Source organism: Artemia franciscana, chromosome 5 (assembly GCF_032884065.1).
Source record: "Artemia franciscana chromosome 5, ASM3288406v1, whole genome shotgun sequence".
In the NCBI taxonomy this organism is placed as follows: Eukaryota; Metazoa; Arthropoda; class Branchiopoda; order Anostraca; family Artemiidae; genus Artemia; species Artemia franciscana.
The window spans coordinates 24487587-24507070 of record NC_088867.1 but is presented as its reverse complement, the minus strand read 5'-3'; the positions used below and the strand labels follow the sequence as shown (position 1 = coordinate 24507070).

Genomic DNA, 19484 nt, shown 5'->3' with positions numbered 1-19484 from the left:
GATAAGTCAAATATTTTCACGAGATATATTCAGCAGATATATCGTAGAGCATGCTGCAGAGATAAATCTCCCACAAGTAGCCTAGCATTGTGCAAAATCCTACAAATTTCAATCACAATTCTTAGCACATTCACGTCTTTCTGGAGCTGGTTAAAAGAAATATCGAAAAAGGCCAAAAAATAGGGAGGGGTTGCCCCCTCCCCCAATAATTTGGAGAAAAGTTATTATATATCCTAAGTCCCTTGACTATCTGGATATGATCCCTTATCCCCCCCCCCAAATACAAATACTGGAGGTCCGCCCTTGAGTAGTAATGGTAGCATTCAAATATTACCTTTTTGATGATCTCCATTATCATTTCCCGGAATTTCTAAATTAATATATTCAGTTATTCCTGAATTACAACCTTTTGGCAATCTGAATACATATATCGTGGTTTGATTTAGTTCAACACTACCTTCATCATTTTCTGAAAGGCTCATTCGACCATCCTTTACCTTATCGGAAATTAAAGTTCAAACATGCATACCTTTCTGAAAAAAATATAGTATATGTAAACAATAAATTTCCCTTTCCCTAAGGACTTGGAGGGTGTTTACATCTGCAAATGCATAATTAATGGACTTTCCACCGATGGGCAACAAATTATCTCCCTTAACATTTTGCTCAGATGTGTTTTAGGAACGATAGGCCTGGAGGGGGGCTGGCTACCCTCCATTCACGTTTAACTCTTAAAAAGGGTACTAGAACTTCCAACTTCCAGTCATTTGAGCCCCATCTGATCAAATGTTTATAAGACCACCTATTCCATAAAAACCTTATATGACCAGGGAATAACTTACAACTCTTGCCTCCTTTGGCTCTGAGGGTTGTGTTCACCCTGAAAGCATAGTTCATTGGACTATCGTGAACAGAATAGCTATCTCACAATTTCGATCAGATGTGGTTGGGGAAAAGAGGGTGTCTGGAGGGGGGACTAGTTGTCCTACACCACCTTTGACTTTTAAAGAAAACTACAACTTAACATTTTCAACAAAATCTGCTTGACCTCCCCCAATTTTATACCACCAACCTATCCATAAAAGCTTAAATACCCTCCGGGCATAACTTTCAACCCTTGACCTGAGGGTTGTGGGAAGGTTTTCATCCTCAAAGACATAATTACTGGACCTTTCAACCACGTTGAACAAAATGACTATCCAAAAGTTCTGATTGGATGTTTTTGGAGAATTTATGGGCGTGAGGGAGAGGGGCTGGTTTCCTCCCAATTATTTTCTACTATTAAAAAGACCACTAAAACTACAGTTTGGGATCGAATAAGAGCCTTTCGAAGTTTCTACGACATGTCCTTTGAAACAAAATGCCCTGGTATAGAAAAAAAAATTCAAGAATATATTGTGGCCATATCACTCTTTACTTAGGCAGCACATTTGTGCTGCCTAAGATTCTACAGAATCTTTTGAGACATTGTCGCTCTCTCTCGTCATCATCAAGGAGATTTCAGAGCATTTCAGTTTATCCTGACACCAGGGATGAATATTTTAAAACATTAAATTTATTTTGTTTAACAAATTGTCTCTTTGTTAAAGAGTAGTAGGAAATTAATTTTAATTTCGGCAATGTTTATCCTCTTTCTCGTGTGAAACACTGATATATCTTTATCTCTTTCTTTTTTTCCCATGCTCCTTTGCTTATTATTCGAAATTAAAGTGGAAGTTCTGTTTCTCTAAGTGAGTAACTTAGAACAGCTAAAAAAAAACAAAATTAATAGGTGACACAAGTTGAAAGGTGTCAAGTGGAATAGTTGAACTTCAGAACATGATTTTTAATTCACGCATTTTCTGCATTCCATACAGCTAAGTCACTTTTTTGCTACCACTAAATGGCTACCACTTATGTGATAAGATCTCACGCGATCAATAATAGTGTCACGCGAAGGAAGAGAACAGGCCAAGGTTGTGGGTCGTCTGCAACCTCTGCATAATAAGTAGTGCAGCTATTCCAATCAAGACCAAAATTAAGTTGTTCTAGTTTTTTCATTTATTGGCGTTTCACCCAGCCCAATTTTCATGAAACAAAATTTAGCAAGTAATATAAAGACATGGGATGTAGCGACTCCGTTCCTGTATCCATTTCTTATAATGATTAGGCGACGCCCTCATGGACGAAAGTTTTTTTTCCTTTTTTCTCGTTATGAAATTTTGTCAATCTAACTGTTTTTAGATGATGAATACTATCAATTATTCTCTACTACAACATGTCAAACGAGTAGTGCAGAAAATTTACGATTAGTAGGAGGCTAGATGTAAAATAAGATAATTGGTAAGTAAATCTTTTAACGCTCTGCATTAAACTTTATAATGCAGAAGCTGTAACAATTTATTTATAATGATATTTAGTAACAATTATTCTTTCTGCTCATTTTCTTCTTAAACTCAGTATGGTAAGTAAAGGCACCCAGCAGAAACTTCTTTTCTCGCACCTGTGGCAGTCTTCACTGTGGAAGGAGTCCCTTTGACTCTGAGATAGCCAAGATAAGCAAAAATTATTGCTTCTCGAAAGTCAACAATAGAGCTTTCTGGTAATATGATATCTAAACGTGGGTTAAGCTTCTTACTTAGAACTCCAACTAGGTGTTTGTTATTAGCTCCTCCTCCACTTATCAAGACTTTTCCTTCTTTAAATAAGTTTACCTGGTCGGCTATTTTGGTTGATATGAAATCACAAAGTGTTGCTAAAGTATCATTTGGACTATACTTTTTGTCTAATAAAGGTTTCACCTTTTCATCAAACCACTCTTTTCCTGTCGATTTTGGAAATGCTGATTTGAAAAACTCAAGTTGTTCTAGATCTTCGTAGAGTCTTTTGATGGGTTTCCCAGAAGATGCGAGAATTCCATCTTCATCATATTCTTTACCAGTTCTTCTGGCCACTTCATTCAAAGCCATATTACAGAAACACACATCCCCAGCAATACGATCCACGCCGTCTTGAAAAGACAAATTCGTTATTCCCCCAAGATTTAGACATACTTTATACTCTGAAAATAAATCTTTATCTCCCTTGGGTACAAGTGGTGCACCTTGCCCACCTAATGCTACATCTTGGGAACGGAAATCGCTGATAGTTGGTACACCAGAAATGCATGCAATAGCTCCTGCATGTCCGATTTGAAGCGTTATTCCATGTTCAGGCTGATGAAATACTGTATGACCATGGGATGCTATGTAATCTGCAGATTCATTCGATTCTTCTAAAAACTGTCTGCAAAGGTGTCCATAATGATGACCAAGGTCAAAGTGGAGCTTAGTAAGCTCTACAGCAGAAACTTCCATTGATTCATTTAGGCGCTTTCTCATATTTCCATCATAAGGATATGTCTTGGCCTTAATAAATTTCCAGCCATTTTCGTTGAACTCAGCTAGGGCAAGATCTATACCATCCACAGACGTTCCAGACATCAAACCAAGAATACGATGAGAGGGTAGTGCCATCACCGTCTAAAAATAAAGAAATTTTAATTTTCTTAATGAAGTTATTTAATTTTCATTGTGAAATTCAGCTTTTAAAATTAATTTTACTTGAGTCTAAAATAAATGCAACACTTTAAAAAGAGAATACTCTAAAACAATTTATCGACCTTCCAAGTTCTTGAGGTAGTTCAGAAAGATTTTCTTTGTTGGGACCGAGAGTGTCCTATTTTTTCAAATTTTTAAACATTTAAAGACTCTCGTGGGTTTAGGACAGCTTTTGGGAGGGGCATTTTCTTTCTAAACTCTCACCCCATAAAATATATACTGCAAACATATTTTCTTGGCATTATTCTTTCTTACTGAACTATCATAGCTTTCCAAAAATGTATTCTCAATGTGTGACTGTACTTGGGGAAAATACAGCCAAGAAACTAACACATCATTATGAAACTGTGTTGGCCTTAGGAGGCTCAGTGTAGCGGTGAGTTTTGCACGCATTCAAATTGTGACGAAACTTTGTAATAACGTATTAAAAGGTAATACGCATAACGTATTATACGTAATATATACGTATAACGTATATAACGTAACGTAATATATATTATGTAATACGCATAACGTATTAAACTTTTCGTATATGAGTCTTTCTAGTCGTAATAATTCCTTTCAGAAAAAGCCTAAATATTTGTTGCCTTTAAGAATGTCAATAATTTTATTGAAAAGAAGTTGTACAGCAAGAACGGCGGTTGAGTGGAGTCATAGGGCTCACATTTTAAAAAATGTATACATGTCAGCCTTACTTTTAAAATGTTCAAAAAAACCTCGATTTTATCTAGAATATTTCTATTATTTTGGGCCCTAGTTCCATGGGTTATATTTATGAAGTCGTCCAAGAAGGAACTTTTACGAGATTTTAAAGTGATTTGATTAAATGATTGTCTTAAAGTTGATGTTGATGTGATGCTATTTGAGGCTGTAATTGTGTCAAGTTACAAGATAAAACACTCCTTCCAATTCGCATAATAGAATTTTGAACAAAAGTCTAAAGATAAAACTAACTCCAAAAGTGGTTGTTTTACAAAAATACAACTTAGAAGAATGGGCAAAGAGCCGAAAGTAAGCCACAAGAAGGTTTTTATGAACTGATTTTCTAGCTTAAGCCTTGATCTGGTTACCCCTTTGATCAGATTTCTGAAACCTTTGAATTTGTAATATTCAGCTTTCTGAAACCTTCTGTTCTTTTGCTCTTTAGTAAGTGAACAATTTCGCGTTTACTATGCTGTGAAGGTATCTTCTATATCTGTTTATTACCAAATCTGGGAAAATGTATTCATTATTTCTATGAAATCTCTCGCAGATAAGGATGAACGAAAAACTAGAAAAGGAAACTTGCAGCTGGGTTTTAATTTTAAGTCCTCTGTCAATTTTTTTGTTAAAATTTTATTGTTTTATGCACGGTTCTGGAATAGCTGACCAGAGCAGCTAATGTGAAATTTTATCCAAGGGATTGAAACGCCAGAATAAACACCTGTCCTCAAAAATATTCAAGTCTCGTCTTTTCCATAAATCAGAAAATTCAATCAAGGTTTTAGCGATGTAAAGCAAGCTGTAACATGGTGTTTAAACAAAGTCCTTTTCTGGTCAATTTCTGGCAAGAATATATGTGGGGCCACAATATTCAAATTTATTCACTAATATTGACTTAGTGAATAGCAAATTGTTATTCTTTTACCGTAGGTCGCTTCGCGTGGAACGGGTAGTAGTAAAAAAACGTAGGATGGCGCTTTCTCGATTGAAAATTGAAATTTCCAGTGCACTTTACAAGAGTCAAAAGTCCTTTGCAGCCTAATCTACGGGGCAACCAGTTTCCCTTTGACCCTTTTTTTCCCAGGGTACCAGCAGTTGCCCCCTAAGCCACAGTTACAACGCTTCCAGATAACGAATTTTCTTAAAACGTTTGTAAGTCTGTACAAATATGGATCTGGAAACGGCATGACATCCGAAAAACTGCCCAACAGGACCATGATTTTTTTCCCCCATGGCTTGAAACTTACAACAGTAAGTCGCGAAAAGACAGAAATTCTAGAAAATTCTTCAGAGACACGTCCCCCCCCAGAAAAAGAAACAGTGCCTATCGAAGAGCCAAAACCATTTTACCTGATTGGCTTGAACTGACACTCTGAAGCACTTGGAACAAGTGCACGCTACTGCATAAGAAAAATAGAACAAAATTGGTTAATCCAAAAAGGGGTTCGAAAACAGGCTTGAATCCTTTTTTTTTGAGCGGCCTTGGGATTTTAGGATGTTTTCAAAATTTTTTACCTTCTCATATTTTAGTTTTTTTATATTACTCTCTGATTGAGCCGTAAATAAATTATGGATGCATGATTTGGGCTAGTAGTTTTACGTGTAATTTTAAACGACTGTAGATTCAGAAAAATAAAGCAGTGAGGTTAATTGATAAATATGATACAGGAGTTTTAAGGACAGAATCAACTTAAGATTTTGAATGTTGGTCAAATAAGAGATTTTCATGTTGTTATTTTTGTGTTTCTGAGTTTGAATGGTTTCGCGTTTGATGTTTTATTATTTTTTTTTCCGTTTTAATTCATTTTATCACGGATATGCTACTAGAAATGCCGAAAACTTGGTAAGTGTTCCAAGAAGTACGGTTCGTTCTAGCCATATGGCAAAGCACACGGGTCCGGTGGCTTAGAATTCCTTTCCAGGCTCAATTTGGGAAGTGGAAAGTGTGCCGCAATTTAAAATCTGGTTAAAGAAGCATCTTTTTGGGGGCGGTTAGCGAGTATGGGACTGGACTACAAGAGAAGACAATTTAAGTGTTTTTGGTCTTTTATTGTTGTTAATTTTTTTTTATTTATTATTCTGTGATTATTGTTAATATATTTTTTTTTATTGTTCTTTATTTGTGTTTATTCCAGCGATTATTTAGTTAGTTGTATAATTTAGTAATTGTGTACTGGTTTCATTTTCAAGCACATTTTTGCTTTGTCTGTAACCGGTCGTCAAGCCGGCATAATTTATATTTAAACATGTTAGATCCTGAAATCCTGAAAAAATACTTTTACTTAGGACTTGATACCTGTAAATTTTGATAAACATTTTTTATTTCTAACTTTTAAATACGTGTCTTTCAAATGTTTGAAATCAACTGACAAACAATTTATAGATTACGTCAATTTAAAACATCGCTTCACCAAACTAAACAGATTGCTCTAAAAATTACGGGTGTACGTTTCAAAATTCGTATTTCACTATCAATTATTTTCTACTCCTTCGAATAAACTAGAGTAAAAAGGAAAACTATCGACAAAAAGTGCCATGATATGCTAAAATTCAATTTAAGAATTCAATTGAAAGGCAGGAATGTATTTATTCTAAGAGATACTTTTTTCCTTCCCGCAACCTTGATTAGCATTGAGAGTCGGTTCATTTTTTGTATTATATTTCTAGTAAAGTACAAATGACATTCTAGGCTCTAGAGGGCCTTAAGCATTAAATGATAAATAAAACTTTAATGATGTCGTTTTTAACGTGTTATTGTTTTCTTCAATCTATGACCAAATAAGAACTTTCCTCCAATCAGGCTGTTTAATTCATTTTTTTCGTTCGTATAAATAGTCTATTCTAAAAATTAGACCCCAATTTCATGCAAATTTACCGGTGGCGCGCTGCCTATGAAAGGCACACCAGCATGAATAAACATTTTGGTGGCGCACCGATAAAATTATGGTAAAAATTCGCAGATGTTCCATCAGCCACAGACTTTAGCATACTGTCAGGCATAAGGGCACAAACATAGGGTGGTGGGGTCTTCGGGAAAGTAGCCTCCCTTCTCCCTCAAAATCTCGGTTTTCTACAATTGATCCTTGGATGACTTACATTACCCCTAATATTTTTCTTGTTTCACATTTTCCTAACTTGCCTGTCACTTCCATCTTCCTCCTCTCAAAAATTATTTTTATACACATACCTGCTGTAATAGCAATTATATCAACCGATGACGGAATATATGTGGTTAATATTTACTCAATATCTTACGAAACTATTATATTTAAATCTAATTTTTATAATCCAGGATCTAAATGGGTTCAGTGTACTTCCACTGCTCTAGTTTATCCATTTTTTTTTTGGTTTAAAAAAAGTGTTAAAGAATAGCAATTCAGATTAAAAATATTGTAACATTTAAGAATAATACCTGATTAGACTCAGCGCCAACTGATAACTTTATAACTTAGTGTATAACATCTCTTATATTATTAAACGCTCTTCCATTAGGATTCGGCTGTCATTAAAAACATAAGACTAATGTCTCCTCAGCGATAAGAGTGTATGTTTACTTTTTCAAAGCTAAAAAAAAATACAGATAATAATTGGTCCAATTACACAATTTTTATGGACAAAAAAAGCAAAAAAATATGTACTCTTGATTGCTGCGTCAGTTTCCCGTATCATAAATATAAATTAATGAACAACACAACGATCACCAAACATAGGTGGGTAAATATAGGGTTATTCTGGTGCCATTCTTTAAATGCTAGAGATAATCCACAACCGTCCAAAAGTGTCTGCAAGCTCGGTGTTACATTTGCACAGCGTTGCTTCTTTCAATATATTAATTAAAAAAAACTTAAACCAAAAATGAGCAAAAATAGAATCAATTAATCTGACTAGCGTAAAACTAAAATAAATTCGCATTTATAAATAAATGAAACTTAAAACGAACAGAACTCACAATAAATAACCGAGCTAAACTCAAAAGGAGCAGAAATTAACACGATTAGGGTTAACAACTCCTATGCCTTCACAAGGCCAGAACATGAGGGTTACTTTCCTGAAAAAAATTTGAATGTTTCCACTTTCATAACTTTAATAAAACAAAAACTACTAAGATTTTAAATATGAGCATATGTATATTAAACTGACAATGCACAGAATTTGTATATTTTCAGTAAAGTGCAAATTATTTTCTGACCTTGAGAAGGCATAAGGGTTGTGAACCTTTATCATGTTAATTTCTATTCGTTTTCAGTGAATTTACGCTCGTTCAGTTAATTTCTGCTCGTTCAGGGGGGTGAAACAGAGAGTCATGACCCGTACAAAGGGGGTAACTTCCCAGTAGACTCAAAAATAGGACGATCTTCAGTACGAATTGTAGAAAGAGAACAGAATAGACTCCAGACCCAAAAGGAATTATTTCCAGATAGGGAAGACTCAGATAGAGAAACAGAAATGACACTACAAAGAATGCAATTAGGAAGGGGCGTACTGGGTAATATGAGAGGGTAAGAAGTAGACACGGAAGTTATAATAATGAAAAAACGAGACATGCTCATCACTCAGATGGTAAGCAAAATGAGGGGGAGATGCCGGTCAGAGATAATACAGATGCGGAACGAAGAAATGGAAAACGAACAAACTCAGAAAATGAATTAAGAGGGTATAACGACAAAGAGAATCAAAGAAGAAAAAACAGTAGGAGTAGTAGGAGTTCATGTTCAATAGGGGGACACGAAAAAGCATCAAAGTAGATCTTACGCAAATTCCTTAATGGAAAGAGAGGAAGTCAGATAACGGGAAGAGCAGGAAGATAGAAAAGAAATAGAGAAGAAAGAATAGCTAAGGAACGAAAAGAGGAAGCTGAAAGAGTAGCAAGGGAGGCATATATAGAGAGAGATCGCCAAGAGTTTAGAAAAACCATGATAGGTCCAATAAAAGCCCGTTGGGGAAGACTTCCAGAGAGTGAGACTTTATCGCAAATAACTTCTAGTCTATCGAATGACCACAATCATCAAGCAGTTCGTGGTAACGAACTGTAGTATGCAGCGATCCTGCTCATTAGTAATCGAAACTCTAAAAAAATTAAAATTTGATACCAATAGTTACAGCAAAAGAATTGCATTTTATGCTGATTTTAAATATACAAGTTTCTTCAAGTTTAGTCTTACCATTCAAAAGTTACGAACCTGAGAAAATTTTCCTCATTTTAGAAAATAGGGGGAAACACCGCCTAAAAAGCCTAGAATCTTAACGAACATCACAATTTTTTTTCCAGGAGTGATCGTATCGACCCAGTAATCCTAGAATGTTGCAAGAGGGCTCATTCTAACAGAAATTATAAGCTCTAGTGCCTTTTTTAAGTGACCAAAACAATTAGAGGGCAACTAGACCCCCTCCCACACTCATTATTTCCCAACGTCTCCGGATAAAAATTTTGAGATAACCATTTTGTTCAGCATAGTTGAAGAACCAAATAATTATGTCTTTTACGATGACTTACTCCCCCACAGTCTCCGTTGGAGGTGCTACAAGTTACAAACTTTGACCAGTGTTTACATATAGTAATGGTTATTGGGAAGTGTACAGATGTTTTCAGGGGGGACTTTTTCGCGTTGGGGGTGGCCGAGGAGAGAGGATTATGTGGGAGGATCTTTCTATGGAGGAATTTCTCATGAGGGAAGAGAATTTTTATGAAGGGGCACATGATTTTCTGGCGTGATAAAAAAAAAACAATGTGAAAATAAATAAAAAAAAAGATTTTCAGCTGGAAGTAAGGAGCAGCAGTAAAACATAAAATGAACATAAATTATTTCGTATATAAGGGGGTCCGTCTCCTCCACAATACCTCGCTCTTTACGCTAAAGTCTTTTTAGTAATGTCAACTATTTATTCTACGGCCTTTGTAATTCAGGAGCAATTCTTACAGAATTGGGACAACATTCAAGCTTTAGTGTAAAGAGTGAGGTGTTGACGAGAGGGCGAGACCCCTCATATAAGAAACAAGAATATACAAATATAGAAGTTCGTTACATAAGTTAAATCATATGTTACATATATTTATTACTAATAATAACATTGGTGAAAAAATTAAAAAGTTCTAGTTGCCTAAGTAACCAAAACTCGGAAGGCCACTAAGCCTCCTCCTCCACCCCTTTGCTTATAAAAATCGTCCGATCAAAACTATGGGAACGCCATTTAGCCAAAAATTAATATGCTAATTTCGTTTTAATTTTTCGCATTTAAAGTCATCCTTGAGTCTGTTGGACTTTCTATTAACCTTCAAAAGGGTGAGTATGTATGTTTTAATAGCCAATACTTTGTAGCCCCTTTGTAATTAAAAAATACTTCTCATATGTTCTTCACAATTAAATTGGCTTGGTATCTCTCTTGAAAGTTTGTCATCTTCTGCATGTTCACATTTAGTCAAAAATACTATTAAAAATATTCGTACTGCTTATGGTAAGATATCGCCCAACAAATGAACATATAATCGAAAGGATCTTTGCAGATTGTACCATAGTTTTGCTTCGCCAGCAATCCTTTTTCTGTGCGGTTGCTCACATTTTTTTAGGAAAAAGCATATCTCCACAATTTGAGTAGCATATTCTGAATATTGTAAGTTTTTACTTTATTTACCAAAGTGGTATCATAATGAGGATATAGTTGAATGATTTGACCTTTTAGATATGCCTTTACAAATTAAGGATTTTAATGGAGATATGTGTCAAAGGACGTTGACTAGATTGTGTGATTATGACGCTCTTTTTCGTTTTTTTCTCCCTGAGGCGGGATGAGTGTTTAGTGTTTGGTTGCTTTGTTGATTTTGTTTCTTTTCTCCATAGTGTTATCTTTGCGGGTTAGAAATAAATATGATAATATTGAATACGAAACATGAGAGGTGGTCAATGTGTGTTTGTAAATATTTCTGATTATCAATATAGCTTTACTTCGTCTGTTATACTGAACTGTTAGTCTATTTTTTATACTATTTTTCTTTGCTATATTAGCTTTGCTGTGATTGCTATTGCTGAGTTGCGTCTACTTTTGGTTTTTGCTTGTTTATTAATTTTTCTCTCTACTCCGCTGTTTATACCTTTGTATGATTGTGGGTAATAAATATAATAATAATTATAATAACAATAATAATAATAATAATAATAATAATAATAATAATAATAATAAAAATAATAATAATAAAACATGATTACTGTCGTGGTTACACAATAGAGTTTGTGTTTTACCTAATAGTTTCTCTGGCTCTTTAAAAAAAAACATTCAGGGGCCCCGACCGAATTATTATTGCAGTGGTTGTTATTTCATAGTTTTTCTGATTCTTAGAAAAGAAAAAAAACTTCAGGGTCTTCTTTACACAAGAATTTCTAAGATTGTTATATAATTGAGAGTGTTTAAAAAACCTACGAGGACAAGGGCTTCCTTTCTTCAGAATCACCGTGGCTGTCACGTAATGGCGGGGGGACAAGTGGGATTTGACACAATATTACACGCAGATCTGACGTAACTGCGGTGCACACCTGGGGTGCTACGTAATGGCAGCGCACTCGTCGTTGTTACGTATTGACGGGGGCACATGTGGGGTGTATCGTAATCTTACACATGAGTGTTACGAAATGACGAGGGAAAATGTGGGTGTAACGTTATGACAGTGCACACGTGGGATGTTACGTAATGACAACGCACACACGGGATGTTATGTAATGATGGTACACATATCGGTGTTAAAATAATACTTTAAAAGATTTTTTTCTTCGTGATATCTTTTTCTTTCAATGTGTTTTTTATCTTCTTTCAATGTGTTTTTTTTCTTCTGGATTTCTACTTCTTTCGAGGCCGTTTTTTTTCTATTTTAGAATTCATTTTTTTGAATACATTTTTCTCAGGGAACCTTAATATTATAATCATTTTTGTCCCAAGTAAGATTCGAAAAGGTGTTTCTATCCAATTAAATAGAGCATTAAGCAGGTGGACTATGAAAGCCTTTCTAATTTTATGATTCACGAAATAAGTCCTACGAAATAACCTATTTGACCAATTGGAAAATCCCTCTCCCAAATCAATAGAATGATTATGCTATTGATTATGTGTTTCCTTTGACTGTAATAACCAAGATGCAGAGGGAAAATCGAATACTAGAGTTCGATTATATTTGAAGTGCACCTGATTGCTAAGTAATGCTGGGTAATATAAACCATGACAAAGCGATTTTTCACTTCTTAGCAATATGATCCTAGCATTTTGGGGGTCCTTCCTAAAGAATTTATCAAAACCTAGGAAAATATTTCTTCTTGGGAACGTTTAGAAATATTTTTTTTAGAATGATCTAAATCTGATCAAAACATAGGAAAACGGGGGTACAAGACAAGTAGCTTAATTCTAGTTTTTGTTCATTTTTTCATGCTATGATTTCACCTCCATTCCCGGCCTGTGAAGGTCAATGGGTGACAAATGGTACCCTCTATCAGGCATTATTGCACTTATGGCATTTTTGGAGAATTTTCAAACATAAATATTCATTTACACTGGAATCGATCGTTTAAACTTACTTAAAAATTCCCCAATAGCGTTCCTTCTGATGACTCCTAGAAATTTAGGCCAGCGAGGCTTAATGCACCATCCCCCAATGACACTTTCCAGGGGCATATTATCATTTATGAGCGTTTTTCAAACTTTTTCTCTCAAAAATAAATTTATAAACTCACAAGCGCCCACTGTTTTATTTGAATAGCGGAAACTTGCCGTTTTATTGCTATATTGCGGTATTCCATCGCAATTCCCAGCCTGTGCCATTGAATGGCTGACACACGGAGCCGACTAGCAAGTATTGTCAGACAAAGAGCATTTTTTGGGCATTTTCCTATAAAAATATTCGTTTACACTAGAATCGATGATTTAAAATTAATGAAAAATCCCCACTAGCGTTTTTTCTGGTGACTCCTATCAATTGAGGCTAGCGTGGCACAATATTCCACTCCCATTGACAACCATGGGGGGTAAATTATTACACCTTAGGGTTTCTCGGCCTTTTCCTCTCAAAAATAAACTGATAAACTAAACACTGACCATTATGTTTATTTGAACAGTGGAAACTTGCTATTTCGCTGCTAGATTTCGATATTCCATGCCATTTTCCAGCTCTTGACGCTAAATGGCTTATATACAGCACCCTATCATCATTCCTAAGACATTTTCCAGATGTTTTCTTGATAAAAATCATGCAATAAATCCATCACTTCATGTTTTCGCAACCCTACCCTCCGTGATACACCATGTCAACTCACACCACCGTGCCACACTATTGCTGACCAACTTTCACCCTCTACCACCCCTCATCATCCCGAAAAATTTTACATATAATTTCTTGTTAAAGACCATGCATTAAGTCTATTATTTCATGTTATTTGCAATCCAGCCCTCCGTGACACACCATGTCAATTCACACCATCGTGCCACTTTATTACTGACCCTCTGGCATCCCCTGGCGTCCCTCATCACTTCTAAGACATTTTTAAGATATTTATTTTTAAATATCATGCATTAAATACACTGGCTCATGTTTTTGCAGACTAACCTTCTGTGGAACACCATGTCAATTCACACCACCGTTCCACACCATGACTGACCCTTTGACACCCCTCAAAACTTCTACAATTCTGAAAAGCCATTTCTACAGCCTGGGGGGATTCATCCTCAAAAACATAATTTCCGGAACTTTCAACTACGCTGAACCAAATGGGTATCCAAAAAGGAAATTTGAATACAATGTGTGTAATGGGTAAATGTGCTAGGGTAAATGATGGGCAAGGGGCGACTGTCCTTTCAATTTTCAATCGAATGAGCCCTTTTTGAAGTTTCTACGACAAATGCATCTATACAAAATGCCCTGATCTAAAACAAAACAAAAAAATAATAATAATCCATTGGCAGCATAATAATCCATATGATTAATAATAATCATAGCGCTTAGGCAGCGCTATTGCGTTGCCTACGATGAAAGAGAATGTTTACATTTAATTAAACTTTTACAATGAAAATAATCTTACAAAATCAAATAAGTTACTCAATAGTTGATACGTTTCACTGAATGGTAAATGTTTTGTCTTTATCTTACTGATGTTTTCTGAAACACTGGCCAAATTTTGAAATAATAAAAAGCGAGGGGCTAATTCTGAACATGAATCAAGCTACAAATCACAAGAATCAACTTGCAAATTAAAAAAAAAAATATACATACATTAATTCTACTGAAGTCGTCCAATACAACAAGCCGAAATCCAATTTGTCATTTTCTTTTTTTATTATAGGTTAATTTGTAACTCGGATACGATTTAAAATTTTATTCATTGATTTACTAAAGAAGTGGAAGTACGTTTTCAAACAGTTGAAGATTCATATTTATTTATATGTGTATAACTTTTCGGATATTTCATCCGTTGAAGAATCACAGAAAAAAAAATCCCATTTTGTTGAACTGTGAGAGCAACAAAAGTTCTGTTGTTGTATTTATTTTTCTATGTCCCTGATTTTGAGTTACCACTGAAAAGTGGCAAGGTTCTATTCTCAATGGTTTTATGAGAAGTATAGACCTCAAACTAGATTGATGTATATGATACAATTTTTTTGGAAAGCTGCATATAATTCTTGAATGGGTCCAAAAAGGATGGTTTTTACTTTTCCTTGAAGTAGAGACTAGAGCGTTTAAGCTGAATTGGCCTTATGATATTTGTCGGACAGGACTCTCAAAAGTTGTAACAGGTTTTCGCTTTTTTTGTGCCACATTTCCACTTTTGGCTGAAAATCTCTTTTATGGGGGGCTTTCCTCTCCTCTGACTTGTCCTTGAAGCGGAGGCTAGAGTGTTTAGGCTGAATCGGCTTTATGATCTATGTTGGAGAGGACTTTCAACAGTTGTAACAGGCTTTCGTTTTTTTTTTTTGTACCACATTTCCACTTTTGGCTGAAAACTCTGTTTTGGAAGGCAAGCAAGAAGGCTTAAATTAAAAAAGTAGTTATGATATGCGGCGGTTCCCAGAACCCATTCCTAGAATACCTCCTATTAAGAATAACCTGAATAATTTAAAGATGCAAAAAAGGAACAGATTCCCAAAGATCCAAAAGTACTGCCAGCTAGTGTTGCAAGCTGTTTCTATTTATGATTAAATAAAAAAAACTAGTTTTTTTTAACTGAAAGTAAGGAGCGACATTAAAACTTAAAACGAACAGAAATTACTCCGTATACGAAATGTGTTGTCCCCTCCGCAATCCCTCGGTCTTTATGCTAAAGCTTTTAATTGTTTTAAAAAGCAGAATTGTGGCAAAAAGTAAACTTTAGCGTAAAGAGCGAGGGATTGCGGAGGGGACAACCCATTTCATATAAAGAGTAATTTCTGTTTGTTTTAAGTTTCAATGTCGCTCCTTACTTTCAGTTAAAAAAAAAAAAACTATTTTTTTATTTAATTTCTGAACGTTTTTGAATTAATGCATGTTTGATTTTGGCTCTCCGCACATAAATCATTAAAATGAAATTTATATATTAATTTTTTTTTTTTGCTAAATGGCTTTCTCTTAGTTTTGATCAGACGATTTTGAGAAATAAGGGGTGGGGAAGGAGGCCTAGTTGCCCTCCAATTTTTCGGTTGCTTAAACAGGCAACTAGAACGTTTAATTTTTAACGAACTTTTTTATTAGTAAAAAATATACGTAACTTAAGAATTAACTTACGTAACAAACTTTTATATTCTTATATTTTTATTATGTATTCGAGGGGGTTTGTACCCTCATTAATACCTCGCTCTTTACACTAAAACGTAAGTTTTGCCCCAATTCTTTAAGAATGACCCCTAAATCAGAAATGCCGTAGAATAAATAGTTGAAATTGCTAAAAATACTTAAGCATAAAGAGTGAGGTATTTATCTCCTCCTAAATACCTCGCTCTTTATGCTAAAGTATTTTTAGAACCCCTCATATGCGTAATAATCTCTGTTCATTTTAAGTTTCAATCCTACTCCTTACTTTCAATTGAAAAAACGTTTTCATGTTTATTTTTTCATTGTTTTTTTTTATAGTAATGCTAGAAAATCCTGCGCCCGTTTTATTGAATTTTTCTTCCCCCATGACATATTCCTCCAAGGAAAGATCCTCCCATATAGCCCCCTCCCCTCAACACCACCTCCAAACCAAACAAAATCCCCCTGAAGCGTCTGTACACTTCCCAATAACCACTATTATATGTAAACACTGGTCAAAGTTTGTAACTTGCAGCCCCTCCCCCAGGGATTGTGGGGGAGTAAGTCATTCCCAAAGACATAGTTCTTATGGTTTTCGACTACTCGGAACAAAATGGCTATCTCAAAATTTTGATCCGTTGACTTTGGGAAAAAATGAGCGTGGGAGGGGTCCTAGGTGCCCTCCAATTTTTTGGTCACTTAAAAAGGGCACTAGAACTTTTCATTTCAGTTAGAATGAGCCCTCTTGCAACATTATAGGACCACTTGGTCAATACGATGACCTCTGGGGAAAAAAAAAAAAAACAAACAAACAAACAAATAAACACGCACCCATGATTTGTCTTCTGGCAAAAAAATACGAAATTCCACATTTTGTAGATAAGAGCTTGAAATTTTTGCTATAGGGTTCTCTGATACGCCAAATGTAATGATTTGATTTTCGTTAAGATTCTATGACTTTTAGGTGGTATTTCCCTCTATTTTCCAAAATAAGGCAAATTTCTCAGGCTCGTAACTTTTGATGACAAAGACTAAATTTGATGAAACCTATATATTTAGAATCAGAATGAAAATTCGATTCTTTTGATGTATCTTTTAGCATCAAAATTCCGTTTTTTTTTAGTTTCGTTTACTATTGAGCCGGGTCGCTCCTCAAAAATTCGATGAGCCAATTAAAACATATAACGCTTCTTTAAAAAAAAAATTGGGCTCGGGCTTCACTATTTTGAAAGAACTAACAGCTTCATTTTTTATCATACATATCAGATAAGTGGCACATTGTGCTTTCCCACCGATGACTTTTTATCATAAAAATAGCCAGGTAACAGTTTTTATGCCCAAACAACGATGGTTTTATCTATCAGAATCAAAACTCAGCAGATTCAACTACAAGAATGAACAATTAGACGTCTCCTTACCACCATGAATTTTAACGTTTTCGTTTTAGATCTTGGGTTGTATGCAATTCGTATGTCTAGCGCTGCGCATCAGATAGTCCGACAAACAGATCCGACTCTTTCGATACAGAGCTGTGGAAGCTTTTGGAGATACCATGGAGCACTACAGTTACCTTGTGATTCAATATTATAAGTTGCACAGCGGATATCGGAAGAAACGATAGAACTAGTTTAGCCTATTGTTTTCAATATTTTTAGAAACTTTATTGACTACAACTAACAAGTATCTGCAGCACCAAGCAGTCTGAGATCAACACAACTACACACGCTCCTCTTCCCCAATCTATTCATACCTTCACTCTTTACTTCCTCCCAGGAAATTCAAGTTTCCTTTAAATGCTTTCGTATGACCTCTTTTACGCCCTTTCAGGACAGCCTTCTTATCTTCTGGCAAAGCACAATCCAAAGCATAATTTCCTTTTGGCCAAAAAGAACAATCTTTGGCAATCTATAACCCTTCATCTGCTAAAATTGACCTTTCAATTTTAGCTATTCTTTCATTATAGCCCTAAAAAGTCAGATTGAACCATATTTCCAGTACAGCTTATTGTTTTATATTAAATGTTGTTTGACGGTCACTCAAACAAGTGGCATGTAAACGATTATATTAGTCGAATGAGTGGAGTATAAACTTGAACTGAGGTGTTCTGTCAAACAGTTCGTGGTAGCAAACTGAAAGCAAGGAGTGCCCGGCTCAATAGTAACCGAAACTCTAAAAAACGGGATTTTAAAACCAATAGATACACCAACGAAATTGGATTTTCATGCTGATTTCGAATGTATATATAAGTCTTTCGTTAGATAATTCTCCTGATAGCACCCATATTTGAAGCATTTATACTTCAGAACAACTCTTAACCATTTTTATGTATCGTGTAATTGTCAGTACCGTAGCTTCCAGCATTGTAATCTTAGCTATTGACACCAATAAAATCGACTTTTCCACCTTTGTTTAAAGTTGTTGTTCTCCCGATAAAGCAACAAATGTTATTATATTTAATCTCGGGCTTGTGTACCGATCAGACAGAACTTGAGCTTAAACCTGCATTCAGAACCTTCTGGTCATCACATTCCGGTTCTACTTGACATTAAGTAAAAAATAAACAAGTTTTTTGAACTTAAAGCAAGGAGCAACATTAAAACTTAAAACAAACAGAAACTATCACGTATATGAGGGGGTTCACCCCCCAGTCAATGGCTCACTCTTTGCGCTAAAGCTCGAATTTTGTTCTAATTATTGAAGAATCACCCCTGAATCACAAAAGCCGTTTAATTAGAATAGATAGCTCTTTTGAAAGTACTGAAAAAAACTTTAGCGTAAAGAGCGAGGTATTGGCTAGGGGGCAAACCCAATCAAATACGTGAGTATTTATTTTATTTTATTAAAAACTAGTTGATTAAAAAACTTGTTTTGTTTATTAAACTAAAAAAACTAAAAAACTGTTTATTAAAACTTGTCTATTAAAAAATCTATTATTTTATTTATTTTATTAAAAAATTGTTCCTTATTTAATTTCTAATCGTTTTTTTAAATAATGCTGGGAAATCTGGCGCCCGCTTCATAGATATTTCCCTTCCCCATAAAAAGATCCTCCATGGAAAGATGCTCCCAAGGAGCCCTCTCAACCCCAACCACCCCTCCCCACCAGAAAAAATCCCTCCTGAATCGTCTGTATGCTTCCCAATGATCAATTCTAGATGTAAAAAACAGGCGAAGTTCACAATTTGCAGCCCTTTTCCCGGAGACTGTGGGGGATTAAGTCATCCTAAAAGACACAGTTATTAGATTTTCGACTACGTTGAACAAAATGGTTACCTCAAAATTTGATCGAGTGATTTTGGGAAAAATTAGCGCGCGAGGGGGTCTAGTTGCCATCCAATTTTTCGGTCACTTAAGAATGTCACTAGCATTTTTAATTTCCATTCGAATGAGCCCCTCTCGCAATATTTTTGGACCACTGGATCGATACGATCATCCCTGGAAAAAACAAGAACTAAGAGCTCATATGGCAC

At 35.3% G+C, this 19484-nt stretch overlaps 1 protein-coding gene across 1 annotated transcript; it reads right to left on the bottom strand.

Annotated features, from left to right (window-relative positions):
- Positions 1–2354: 2354 nt before the first annotated feature.
- LOC136027142 (anhydro-N-acetylmuramic acid kinase-like) lies at positions 2355–7810 on the bottom strand. The gene is made up of 2 exons (XM_065704109.1): positions 7693–7810; positions 2355–3500 (listed from the first exon to the last, which is right to left on the bottom strand). Exon 2 carries the CDS (start codon positions 3492–3494, stop codon positions 2436–2438), a length of 1059 nt encoding a protein of 352 aa, XP_065560181.1. The 5' UTR covers positions 3495–3500; positions 7693–7810; the 3' UTR covers positions 2355–2435.
- Positions 7811–19484: the final 11674 nt, after the last annotated feature.